At 37.2% G+C, this 13,135-nt stretch overlaps 1 protein-coding gene across 1 annotated transcript in view; it reads right to left on the bottom strand.

Annotated features, from left to right (window-relative positions):
* LOC149459879 (alcohol dehydrogenase 1-like) overlaps positions 1–12,920 on the bottom strand; it is a 34,150-nt gene extending 21,230 nt beyond the window's left edge. The window contains exons 1-2 of the mRNA XM_089680570.1: positions 12,781–12,920; positions 3,267–3,368 (exon numbers count right to left, since the gene is read on the bottom strand). Of these exons, the coding sequence (XP_089536696.1) occupies positions 3,267–3,368; positions 12,781–12,798 (120 nt within the window). The 5' untranslated portion in view covers positions 12,799–12,920. The remainder of the gene's footprint in view (positions 1–3,266; positions 3,369–12,780) is intronic.
* Positions 12,921–13,135: the final 215 nt, after the last annotated feature.

Here is a 13,135-nt window from a genome sequence, read left to right as displayed (position 1 = left end):
TTGTAGGTCAAACTTAACCTCCCTAGTGGTCTGATTATGTCAATATTTCTGTGCTCAAAGCAGTACATTTTTTTGCATGGAAATATGTCATTTTTTTATTGTAGGCCCGTAATTTTTAGGAATAACTCACTAAAATCTGTCCAAATAAGAGTCTAGTAAACATCCCGGGTATGATAAAATTTGAAACACGAAATCATAATATATAATTTAATAAATAATCATTAAAAATAATAATAGAATAATAATACATTTAATTCAATAATATAATCAAACCAAAAACACTGAAATTTGAAATAGAGCGCCAAGTTCGCACATCGCTGAGCTAAGTCGCAGAATCGTTTCCAGGCAGAAAGAACAGTAAAAATGCAGGCAGGTCACAGGACAAAGCACTAGGGACAAAATGTATGTGAAATGGTTTGATACAGTAATGTTATACTATCAGATTTTAGTGTATTGAGTGAATGTAATTTTTAAAATTTTTGAATTTCCCGCCTAGAAGACGGATGCCGGCATCGGCCGGAGGAAATGGCCAGGGACGCTGCAGTGGGGACATTGCGGGAGTGCAGGACAAGGTAAGTGAAACAGGGAATCCCTGAGCAACGCTGCAGGGTAATCCTGAGTGTAGCTCGGGGTTACCTCTTCTGGTACTGAAAGTTAACCCCGAGCTACACTCGGTAATACCGCCAGGGGGGTTAAAGGTGAGCAGGGAGAGTATCTCGTGCACAAGCACGTCTTCTGGAAAGTGATTGTTAAACGCACTAATTTGGACATTCTGTGATTTGGGAGTTGAACTTTTATTGAAGTGTGGATTTATCTTGCATGGGATTACTGGAGGATTTTTTTTTTCTTTTTCATTTCATTTACATGTCTGGATGATGAGTTAACGCTCTACACATTCTTGGTTTATATAAATTTTAAGTGAGAGTACACTTCGCCCCGGTTCACATATATGCGGTCGTGCGGGCCGCGTTTTGTGTGGGTACAAAAGCCCATTCATGTGAATGGACTCTTGTGCCCCGTGACACGCAGGGAAGAAGTCCCTGCACTTCTTCTGAAAACGCAACCCGCACGGGAACAGTACAGTTGCATTTTCCAGTGTGGGGGCGGCGTGCCATTAGAAGTAATGGCACCCGCCCGCTGATCCACATTTGTGCAGGTGGTGCGGCTGCACGGATTTTCATGCGGATCCGCAACGGCACCACCTGCACAGATGTGAACCTAGCCTGTTAGCCTAAGAGTGAGTGGGTGCAGCAATCTTCCTTTGTTTATTTTTATTCAGGGTGTAGCAGCGCACGAGTGTGAGCCCTTTCACATGAAAAAACTGTGGTGATTATTATGTGATGTATGTGAAAAAAAAACCTGCTAAAAATGATGTTTGGGTACAGCGTTGCATGACTGTGCAATTATCACTCAAAGTGCAATGGTGCTGAAAGCTGAAAATTGGCCTGAGCAGGAATTGAATGAAAGTGCCCAGTAGGCAAGTTAATCTATAGTGCAGCGAGATCCAATTTTTCATTTTGTGACAGTGATTATGAAACTGTTTTAGCATTTTTGCAGTAAATAGTAATAAATGCAGCATCAAAGTATTGAACAATTCAGACTCATTGGGCATTGGGGGAAACTATCCTACCCGCCACATGAGTCTAAATTTAATCTTGACATGTCTCATAGCAGCCATCCCTGTTACATAAATCCTGATAGTTCCTGTTTTCTGACTGGCCCTGAAGCTGATTCTTAGGCAGGAAAAATGCACAACAAGGAATCATGTGACAAGAGGTTACACTCCCATTAGCATTATTAGAAGTATGCCTAATATAGGGCAGCACAGTGGCTAAATGGTTAGCACTTCCACCTGGCAGTGCTAGGGTCATTGGTATGAATCCCAACCACGACACCACCTGTCTGGAGTTTGCATGTTCTCCCTGTGCCTGAGTGGGTTTCCTCCCACACTCCAAAGACATGCTGGTAGGTGAATTGGATCCTGTCTAAATTGTCCCTAGTATGTGTATACATGAATGTAAGTTAGGGAGCTTAGATTGTTTGCCCCTTGAGGGTTAGGGACTGTTGTTAAAGCACTGTGTAAATTGACAGCGCTATATAAGTAACTGAAATAAAAAATAAAATAATATGTTATGAAGGATTATAATATTTCCAAGCTAAAGCCCATCTCCAGCCAAAAATTGTAAATGCATTTTCAGGCTTAACAGGCATGTTGTTTTATGAAGTGGGCTCCTTAGAACCTCCAAAACACACTCGATTTTAATGACATAAGATTCTAAATAAAATTCCATCTGGACTTTACATGTTCTGCTTTTGGCACTTACCTTCCGCCACTCCCAGTGCAAGAAAAATAAGAGCAGAAATTATTTATATTCATTTGCTAATTACATCACATATCCCAAGGTAAGAATTTTGAACTTCTAAACACAGCAGTGTAGTGACTTATCACAGCGATAAGATTCACTTACATTGAAAGTAATTTAGTGCAAAAGGCAAAGTGGTGTCATAGCATGTAAAAAAATATTGTAAATGTAGTATATACCATATTAGGAACTAGGGCCATTTACACTATTGCATGTGACTGGCTAAATATATAAAGCAATTCTGGTAAATTTGATATTAGCATTATCATTTTATGTACAGATGTGCATTTCACAGATGAAAGATATTGATGGTTCACCCCATAAAAATAATCCAGTTAGGTTTAATCAGTGTACGTAGCTGATTTCCCACACTTCCACTTGATCCTTTTCTTTTAGATTTGGCCCATTAATGTAAATCTACGAATAAGCACATATGGGGTAAAATGTGTCAGATGGGGATGGCTTGGGATGGGGACTGTGTTGGAAATAGGCGACATTGATTAAACCTAACTGGATGACTTCTATGGAGTGCGGTTTTGTACTTCGCTCTTGTCTTAATTTACTGAGCTGGATAAGCACTTTTTATGCAGCTCCAGAGTTATAGAGGAACCAAGAAGCAAGTTTAGGACTTGGAGCAGTGTAATTTTTTTTATCTTTGAATTTTCACAGAGATTGATGATCAACAAACTGCAATCATCTGCGGTGAAAACACATCAGTAGGGTCATTTATATAATGATTTATATGTTGCCCTCTTTAGTTGTTTTTTGAGAAAATGTAGACATATTACTTCTTTTTCTCTTTCCTTGTTGCCTTGACAATTTTGAAAGATCATACAGAATATTTATATAGAAAACATTTATATTTGTATATTTATTATCATATTCATATCATCATCATGTTACCTTAATCCGAACTTCACGTGCTTTGGGTGGAGCAACCTCTATCTGTTCAATTTTCAGTGGTTGATTGAATCCATAAAGGACTGCAGCTTTGCATTTGATAGGCTAGAACAAAGTATTACATTTATTTATGTGAATTATAACAAGAAAAACAAAACATTATACTTTCCCTAAAAAAAAAGTGAAATCCCTAGCCTAAATCACCCAAATTATTATAGTTTAAGATTATTATTATTTTAATATTTAAATGTGTGTGCGTGGGGGGGGGGGGGGCAAGCATTGTTCTAACCCAGGATCGTTTTGCTGATCAGGTCTGCTACTGGATATTGCATCAGATTTTCAGATACTCAACAAGCTTAAAGTGTTACTAAACCTACTACAGTAAAATCAGTTTGCATATTCAGTGCTTGTTATACTCTGTAATACTCTGTAAAAAGACTGTTTGATCCTGTCTTCTCTGATCCTCTCCTTCTTCTACTGTCCATAATCCATCTGCTGATAGTACAGAGCTCTAAGAGTCACTCTGCACCAGGAAACTCAGGCACTGAGGGGGCCCCATGAGATGCCCCTGGTACCTTTTTCATAGGCTTTTTTGAGTTTGGGCAAGGACACAGGGGCCCCATGACTTGTCAGTCCACCCCTGCTCTGCACATGCTCAGTTTAGTGTGTATTGCCAAAGAGATGTTTTCTTTTTTCTTTGGGAGGATGCATGTTATCAGCACAGAGCCAAATCAGAACTGTCCAGACAGAGGGTCAGGAGTTTTACAGCCTCAAAGGACAGTCAGAGCAGCATGAAAACTCCTCCTCCAAGCTTTAACCAGTGCTTGGCCAGACACTGATAGTCACAAAACTGCTATATGCTGCTGATGAGAAAAGGAATTTAGCAGTTTATATTTACTGCTAAATTCCATTTTGCATTTCCATGTAGTGTGTACTGTGAGAGACCAGGAATAGTGTCTGCAGGATCCTGGGTTTAGTAACACTTTAATGTAAACCTGTGTGAGAAAGATTATATGGCAACTATCTTTACTGATTTGTTTTTTTAAAGCTGTAGGCTAATGAAGCATTGGGCAGGAACACGCATGCAGTCACAGCTGTCATTAAGTTGTGATGGCAGGATTGGGAAGAGTGCCCTGGAGCCTGAAGCTTTCAAACACAAGCCAGCAGATTTTCTATCATTGCAGGTCAACTTTAAACAGGAAACTTTGGAATTTAGAAAAAAAATGTAATTTTATATATATACATGCACACGCACATACACACATACAAGTAAGCCGCCAGTACAATGACATGCCGTATTCTGATTATATTAGCTGTCCTTAAATAACCTCTAGTTTTGATAGTGTGCCTGAAAGAGTTATTCACACTAAAGCAAGCACTCCCCATCCACTTTTCCAAGCTGTTTTCATGCCTGTCTAATAGTAAGCTGGCAGGAAGCCACGCACTGTATAAAAGGACTCTAGTTACTATATGAGTGGTAAACTCATTCCATTTCATACAGACATTGGACATCAAAAGGGTTTGAAGATAGCATTAGCCATTCTAAAAAGTTTCTCTGCTTTGCTGAGATTTTTAAATTGAACCATATGTGCTTAGCTTTGTATAAGTTCTAAGTTCTTACTGAAAGAAGCTTTGTGACACACCAAATCCTAATTATATCAAACATAGCAAAATCTGGACATTGGCGCCTGCAGTGTTTGGACATGTGGGCACAATCTAAGACCTCCCAAGCATCCATGTTTATGTCTATGGCAGGCAGAGGAAACAATAGCAGCTCTGACATATTGATAACAGTATGAGCCTATTGAAAAGTTTCTGTGCTGAAAGTCCATCATAGATAATAAGCAGAGAAATGATAGGGGCCCAAACTTTGGTGTTGATTTACTAATGGCAAATAGGTATGTTGCAAGGGAAGTTGCACTTTGAAAAGGAATTTTCCCCAGAACTTAGCCAATGTGGTGAAGCTCTGTTGACGTCCATTATCCAATCATGTGCAAGCAAAAATGCTGTTTCCTTGCATTTGATTAGTTATTCATTACAAATTGAAATTCTACCTTGTTCAGTAAGCTCTGAGTCAAATTCCCTTGTAAAGTGCAACTGTATTGCAAAGTGAACAGACTATTTGCCTTTAGTAAAGTAACCCCTTTGAAACATATTAGACTATGGTCCTCTGGGTAATCCAGCACCCGCCACAATGTTAGGAGTTTTTTTTAAGTGAATCACGTCCTTAACTAGGTTGCACCCCTGTCTGGATCATGTGGCTAACTGTGGTTGGGGATAGATGTGTATTAGCGTTGATTTACTAAAGGCAAATAAACTGATCACTTTGCAAGTGAAGTTGCACTTTGCATGAGGAGTTTCCCCAGAGATTAGAGGAAGAGGTGAAGTTCTGCTAACTTCCATCATCAGTCATGCGCAAACAAAATTATGTTTCTTTTATTTTTCCTGTGTGTATATTTTTACAAAATGAAAACGTCCTTGGACTGTGTAATGTCCCTTGTAAAGTGAATAGCCTTTTTCTTTTAATAAATCAACCCCACTGCCTTACTCTGCACCATGATTACAACTGGGGTGATTCACTAAAGGCAAATAGGTGGTTCAATTCGCAAGGCACTTTTCCTTTAGCTTAGTAAATGAGATGAAGCTCCGCTGAATTCCATCATCCAATCTATTAGTTTGGAGATTGATGGGAGCTGGAGAGATACTAGGTCTCACCTGTCCTTGTGTGAAGATTTTACAGGTACCACACCCCTATTGGAACAGTGAAAAAAATAAACCCTAGTAGGCAAAACTAATGGGGCTTTTAAGATACCATACCATTATGGGTATAAAGATGCATAATCATAAACAATATTGGATAAAATAAAGCATATTTTATTATGACATTATAAAAACACCATACAGAGTGGTAAGCAAGTCAAACGCCAATGTAGGCACATACATAATAATTCAACAAAAATATAAGAAATCAAAGATGCTTTTCCATAAAATTGAATCCAAAACTGGATAATCAATCCAAATAACTGACGCGTTTCATGGGATGTGACCCACTTCTTCAGGGAAAGTGGAAAAGCTAAGCAACAATGCCTACAGTGGAATCAAAAATATATACAATCAATTAACAATGAAAATACAGATAAAGCATAATAGTGTACACAAGATGATATATATTCTCTTTTCTCTCTTTTTTCATCTATTGCTTTATATAATTTTGTGTACACTGTTGTGCTTTATGTGTATTTTCATTGTTAATTGGTTGTATATATGATTTCACTGTAGGCATTGTTGCTTAGCTTTTCCACTTTCCCTGAAGAAATAGGTCACATCCCACGAAACACGTTGGATATTTTGATTGATTATCCAGTTTTGGATTAAATTTTATGGAAAAGCATCTTTGGTTTCTTATATTTTTGTTGACTTATTATGTATGTGCCTACATTGGCGTTTGACTTGCTTACCACTCTGTATGTTTTTTTTTAATGTCATAATAAAATATGCTCTATTTTATTCAATATTGTTTATGATTATGCATCTTTATACTAATAATGGTATGGTACCTTAAAAGCACCATTAGTTTCTCCTACTAGGGTTTATTTTTTTCCATCATCCAATCATGTGCAAGCAAAAATGTTTTTTTATTGAAATTTTCCTTGCACATAATTGGATATTCTTTACAAATGAATTTCACAACATTCCTTTGCAAACTTAAATGTCTCTTGCAAAGTTGACAACCTATTTGCCTTAAGTAAATCAACCCCAATGTGTTCATTACAATGTATGCAAGTTAATAAGCTAGGCATATAGTTGTTAACCTGTGATTCGTATCTTGCAAATAGCATGATATATACAGTATAGTATATAGTGACCATGGCAGAAGATAACTTTCTTGGGTTAAAAGAAAAAGAGTGCAAATTATGATATGAGCTCAGATCGTACAGTCCACACGGCCAATACAGACAAACTACTCTGGCACAAGTAACAAAAGCCTGCTTTGTTGCAAATGCCAGGGGCTCTGGTAGTGGGATTACATACTATACGCCCATATGCCAAAAGTGTTTCTAAGTCCTTTCTTTTTAATACAATATCACAATGGGTACAAAGGCTTCAGATCAACTACATATTCATGGTAGGAAAAAAAGTTTAAATATCTGCCACAGGGTATTATTTCCAGCGGTGAAGATAACCGGGCATAACCCTGTCCATTGAATGATATGGAAAACTGTGCAACCAAGATAAAAGTAAGCTCTAAATAGCAACACCCCACATTAACTAACAAGCTAGTCCATTAAGACTGTCTTTACATTGTAAATAAAGCTCAGGTCACTGAAATTTGGTAATGGAAACAGATTAGTAAAGATTTAAAATGTGGCAGTTTTACTTTTATGAACAAAATTCGCAACAGCATCATGCAGAAATAAACTTGATCGGTGATGAGATTACCACAAACCTTTTCCTGTGATTTTCAAAACATAAAAATAAGCACATATCAAAGAACAACAACAATTAATGATGTAACAGGCAACATACAACATTGTAGCTGATTTACTAAAGGTGCTGGGATTCTTTCACAATAAGTTGTGTAAATATTCACTTCAATTATTATGTGAAAAGCAAATTCCTGTTAAAGCAAAGCTCCACCCAAAAGGGAAGTTCCACTTTAAGGCTTTGTCCCCCACTCCCCTTTAAGGATTGGCACCTCTGGGGAGTGGGTACCCGAATTTGACAGGTACCCACTCCCACGTCCGGTGCAATTCTCCCCCTTCCCTTCCTGTAGTCTTCTGGGACATGTGACAGGGACCATTTACAAAGCACAATGCTACTCATACATGCGCAGTGGGCACCCGGCTGTGAACCCTCAAGCTGTGACAGCCAAGTGCCCACATTGAAGAGGCCAGCACCGGCGAGAGAAGACGGCCGGTGTAACCAGCCGCGGTGATATCACAGCTGGACCATGGGACAGGTAAGTGTTTATATTTTAAAAGTCAGTGGCTGACTTTTATTTTTTTTTTTTTAATTCAACTGGAACTCCGCTTTAACTAATTTTATCTGCACAGGACTGGGTTTTTCAAGTGAACAGGAATTTTGCTTTTCACATGATTAGATAATTAAAGGGAATATTTAAAATGTATTGCATGACAATTCTCAACTCCCAGCCCACCTGTATGCTTTTTATATTTGCTATTCAAATTTTTTTTAAATTTTAAATATGCAGAAGGCATGTCTAAAGCTGTTACTTATCCAAGTTCAACAAACGTTGCAATGGAACTTATTCTGGCAAAGGCACTGGGCGTGGTGCAGTATGAATTGTAATCAGTGTGCTAACAGTATGCTATTACAAGCTTCAGTTTGCCATCCAGTCAGATGCTGTTGGAGCCAATTCTATCTTTGATAATGTTTGAAGAGAGATTTATGTCCTCTGTTACTCTCTAGAGGACAAAAAAAAACTTTGGTTCATAGTTAACCAAGGATAAAAAAAATGTGAGTATCAGAAATAAGACCTATTTCTTTCTATTTCATGGGCCATGTTGTGGGTCAGAGTCTTAAAATATTAGGACCGAAGGATCAACAAGACAGCCACACAAATATTTCAAAAGGAGAGCTCAGTAAAGGGAGCCTCTGTGTTTCTATCAGGAAATGTTTTACGTTTTTCTTCTTCTATTGCATTATTTGCATATCATATAACAGAACAGAGCAACCTTTAAAAGCAATTTAGTTCCAACGATCTACAATAGCTTACATTTGAAAAGATGTACAGCATGTGGTTGACCATATAAAATGTACATACACACACAAGAATAGATGCTGACACAAACCCTAAAGCCATTCAATTATATATAGTTTCTTCCTATAGATTTTTCTTTTTAACAGCTTGCCGATCATACCATTTAGATGTATGGTGGCAAAGCAGCATCCCTGGGCTGTATCATGTATCTAATATGTGATTCAGCACTTCCGGGTAGGGGGCGTGAGCTCCAGCTGTGCTGTGATTAGTTATAGCACAAGTCGATCAGTAGGTCATGGCCAATGATTGATGGCTGGGACCTGCCGTTCGGTAAAGCGGATGAGAGAATAGAGATCTATGAATGTAAACAACACAGAGATCTGTCCTGTCAGCGGGGATGTGCTGTTCTTTGTTTCCCTGCTAAGCAGGGAATAAAAGCTGGCACATCCCTTAGTAAAAGCACCACACAGTAAACACACCTAGCACTGTTAGGCACACAGTTAACCCTTTGTTTGCCCCTAGATGTTACCCCCCTTCCCATCCAGTGTTATTAGCACAGCGTCAGTGTACTGTATATTATTATCACTGATCACTGTATTAGTGTCACTGGAGATGTCAGTGGCAGTTAGTCAGTTCCCACCAAGTGCCAGTTAGTGTCAGATTGCCTGCTATACTATCACAGTCACATAAGTTGCTGATCACCATCATTACTATTATAAAATAAAATAAAATAAAAATTCCAGTATATATTACATAGTTTGTAAATGTTATAACTTTCATGCAAATCAATCAATGTACACTTGTTGGGATTTTTTTCATACCAAAGACATGCAGAAGAATACATTTTGGCCAAAATTTATGAAGATTTTTGTAGTTTTTATTGGATATGTTCTATCACACAAAGTAAAAAATATTGGATTTTTTTCCCAAATTTTCTTTATTTTTCATTTGTATTGCAATAAATAAAAAACCCAGTGGTGATCAAATACCACCATAAGAAATCTCTATTTGTGTGAAAAAATTATATAAATTTTGATTGCGTGTATCATTATATGACTGGGAAATTGCCAGTCAAAGTAGCGCAGTGTCGAACTACAAAAAATGGCCTGTTCAGGATGGGGGTAAAATCTTCTGGAGCTGAAATGGTTAAGCTTTTTGTCACATATTGTGTATTATACAGGGAATTCGTAATAAAGTCCATCTCTATGTCAATGAAACAAAGTGCATTTTGTGTTTGAATGCTTCTACTTTTAATAGATAAGCTGAACCAATATATTAATTAGCTGAAATTGTAGTAACCGCAGAATGACTTGTGTTTCACAGATAATAGATGGGAGAAGGGTTAAACATGAAGGAAATACACAGTCAGTGCATGTTCTTTAGCCTCCCTGAGAAACACATACTGTAGATACCTATAGCTTTAAAGTCCATATCTAGTTTGTTTTTAATTCTCTCGTCCTGATTTCTTATCTAAAAAAAAAAAAAAAAAAAAAAAAATTGGCAAAGCACTTCTCACCTTCTCCATGCTCCAGCACTGCCCTCTGCTCCTTTTCCAAGTCAAGGATGCCCAGCATCACACAACCTATTTTCTGTAAACCTAGCCTAGGGAGTCATGGACATACCTTCTAGGGTTCACAGGATAAAGGGGCGCAAATCAATACATAACCTCCTATTCTCTGCAGAATTCAGGATTGACTACTGTAGGAAGAGAGAGGAACAGGGCCCCCTAACCCTAACTGCTGAAAAGACATCATGAAAATACCAAAAAGGTACAACTATATTTAATTAAAAAAATGCCTGTAAGAGGGAGAAGGCTGTGGGAGGGGGAATGTACCCCAACCTAGTGATTGGCTTCAGCATGCATGTCTATCTGCACCTCAGAAACCTGGGAACTCTGCTTATCTTAGGGATGTAATGGGATGACATATACAAAGCAGCCATATTTTTACCCAACGGGATGTCTGTCAGATGTTTGTCTGAGATTAATGTTTCAATATAGATTTTGAGGTTTAAAATAATTTATGGATAACATTAGATTAGCCATTAGGCTCAATCACAGCAGAACGTGGTGTTGGAAACCCATGTTCCGTGCACATTTTCCAACTGTCTTGCAATCTGCTGTGGGTGTGACATCTCAAATGACACCGCAAATGCATGTCACAAACGCATTTACCTGTGCCGGATTGCATGGTATAGAAGTGGGCTGAAAACGCACTGTACTCAAATTGCTCAGTAACGTAAATACTTTCCTGTCTGATTTTTGGTGTGAACCGGCCCTCAAAGAGCAGTTTATGCATGCGCAAATACAGTTTTTGTTTACAGATTATAGTTCAAACAAACAAACAGAGAAACAAAATCAAACACTTGAAATGGGCAATAGTTTTTGTCAAATTTGAGATCAGTCATCAAATATTTAGAGGTAAGTTAAAGCGGAACTTTAGTGCCCGAAAGAAAAAAATTGTAAACCGGCAGGATTTTTAATGCTGAAGAGACATAAAGGGGTATATTTACTAAAGTCGGTTCACTCAGAATCTGCATAGAAACCAATCAGCTTCCAGGTTGTATTGCTAAAGCTGCATAGAAACCAATCAGTTTCCAGGTTTTATTGCTAAAGCGTAATTGAACAAGCTGAGGTTAGAAGCTGATTGGCTACAATGCACAGCTGCACCAGATTCTAAGTGAACCAGCTTTAGTAAATAAACCCCATTATGTCTCATACTATATTTCATCACTACATTTTGTTACCTTACTAACGTAACCGATACATGCAAATCTTATAGCACAGTTTTATATTTCATCAATCACATTTTTATCTCTAAAATAATATAGATATGAGGATGTAACAGATATCTGTAAATTTTCGCATCAATGTGACACATAACACCAACAATGGTTTGCGAATAGAAGCACACCTAAAAGAAGCAGTGGGGAGATGAACGGGATATAGACTGTTCGCTTTGCAAGTCAAGTTGCACTTTGCAAGGGAATGATCCCCAAAACTTAGTGAATGAGATGAAGCTCTGCTGATATCCATCACTTAATTCTGTGCAAGCAAGAATGCTGTTTTTTTTATTTTATTTATATGTGATTGGGTGTTCTTTGCAAAGTGAAATTTTACCACATTTACTAAGCTCTGAGGAAATGTGTATTTGCTTTTAGTAAATAAATCCTAGCAAGTATTAGAAATACAAAGCATACACAGAAACAATATTTAACATTTCTTGTTACACCCTTATTTGTATACTAATTATCTTGTCTAAATCTCATTACATACAAAGAATAATATGAGTTATTTATACGCTTGCGGCCATAAACGTAGCTTCTGATTAGCACATGCACGGATGCCATACAGCCATCAGTAATCATTTCAACATACTCGAACATTCATTTCATATATATATATATATATATATATATATATATATATATATATATATATATATATATATATACACATACATTTAATTTTCATAGTTTTGAATTCATTCTTACAAGAAAATGTAAAGAAAGATAAGATTCATTTTGGGTTTTTTTTATATAGATTTTTTAATAGTTAAAATATATTTTCTTTGTAGGAGTGTATGTGTATGAGTGGATAAACTTCTGATGAGAAAAATGGAAACATCCATGCTCAAATAAAGTTACAGAATGTTTATTATAGATAGGTTGATTGGAAAGTGAAATAAATTAAAAGTATACTAGATGAACAGCATATAGTATTCATTATTCAAGTATATGTATTAGATGATGCAATACATTATTCAAGAGATAACATCTAAAAAAAGGGTAACTTACTTTTTCAGCAGTGGACATTTCTGCTCAGTTACAGAGTTCTTTTAGGCGATAAAGAAGATTTACAGGTTTTGTCCTCCTGTCAAAACTTCTGTGCTTCCAGTGTGAACCAGGCTCAGCTTATATAGAGGGCATTCGTTCAGTTTGATTACACCCCTTAAAGAGGAATCACTTAGCAGCAAATGAGTAAATGCCCTCAGCTAAAACAAACAATCGTGCCAGGTTTACACAAAGACACGATCATGCCCTACACTATTTCATTTCTGATAAGATTTTTGCATTGTCATTCTATTCTGTTCATCATGAACTATACTTTTTTACTATTTTATGAAAAATGTCTTGGCCATATTCCTTATTA

The sequence above is a fragment of the Staurois parvus genome, unplaced genomic scaffold (assembly GCF_062004578.1).
Source record: "Staurois parvus isolate SC_StPar_1 unplaced genomic scaffold, SC_StPar_1.0 ptg000244l, whole genome shotgun sequence".
In the NCBI taxonomy this organism is placed as follows: Eukaryota; Metazoa; Chordata; class Amphibia; order Anura; family Ranidae; genus Staurois; species Staurois parvus.
The sequence above is the reverse complement of the archived record's forward strand: the minus strand, read 5'-3'. Positions and strand labels throughout refer to the sequence as shown.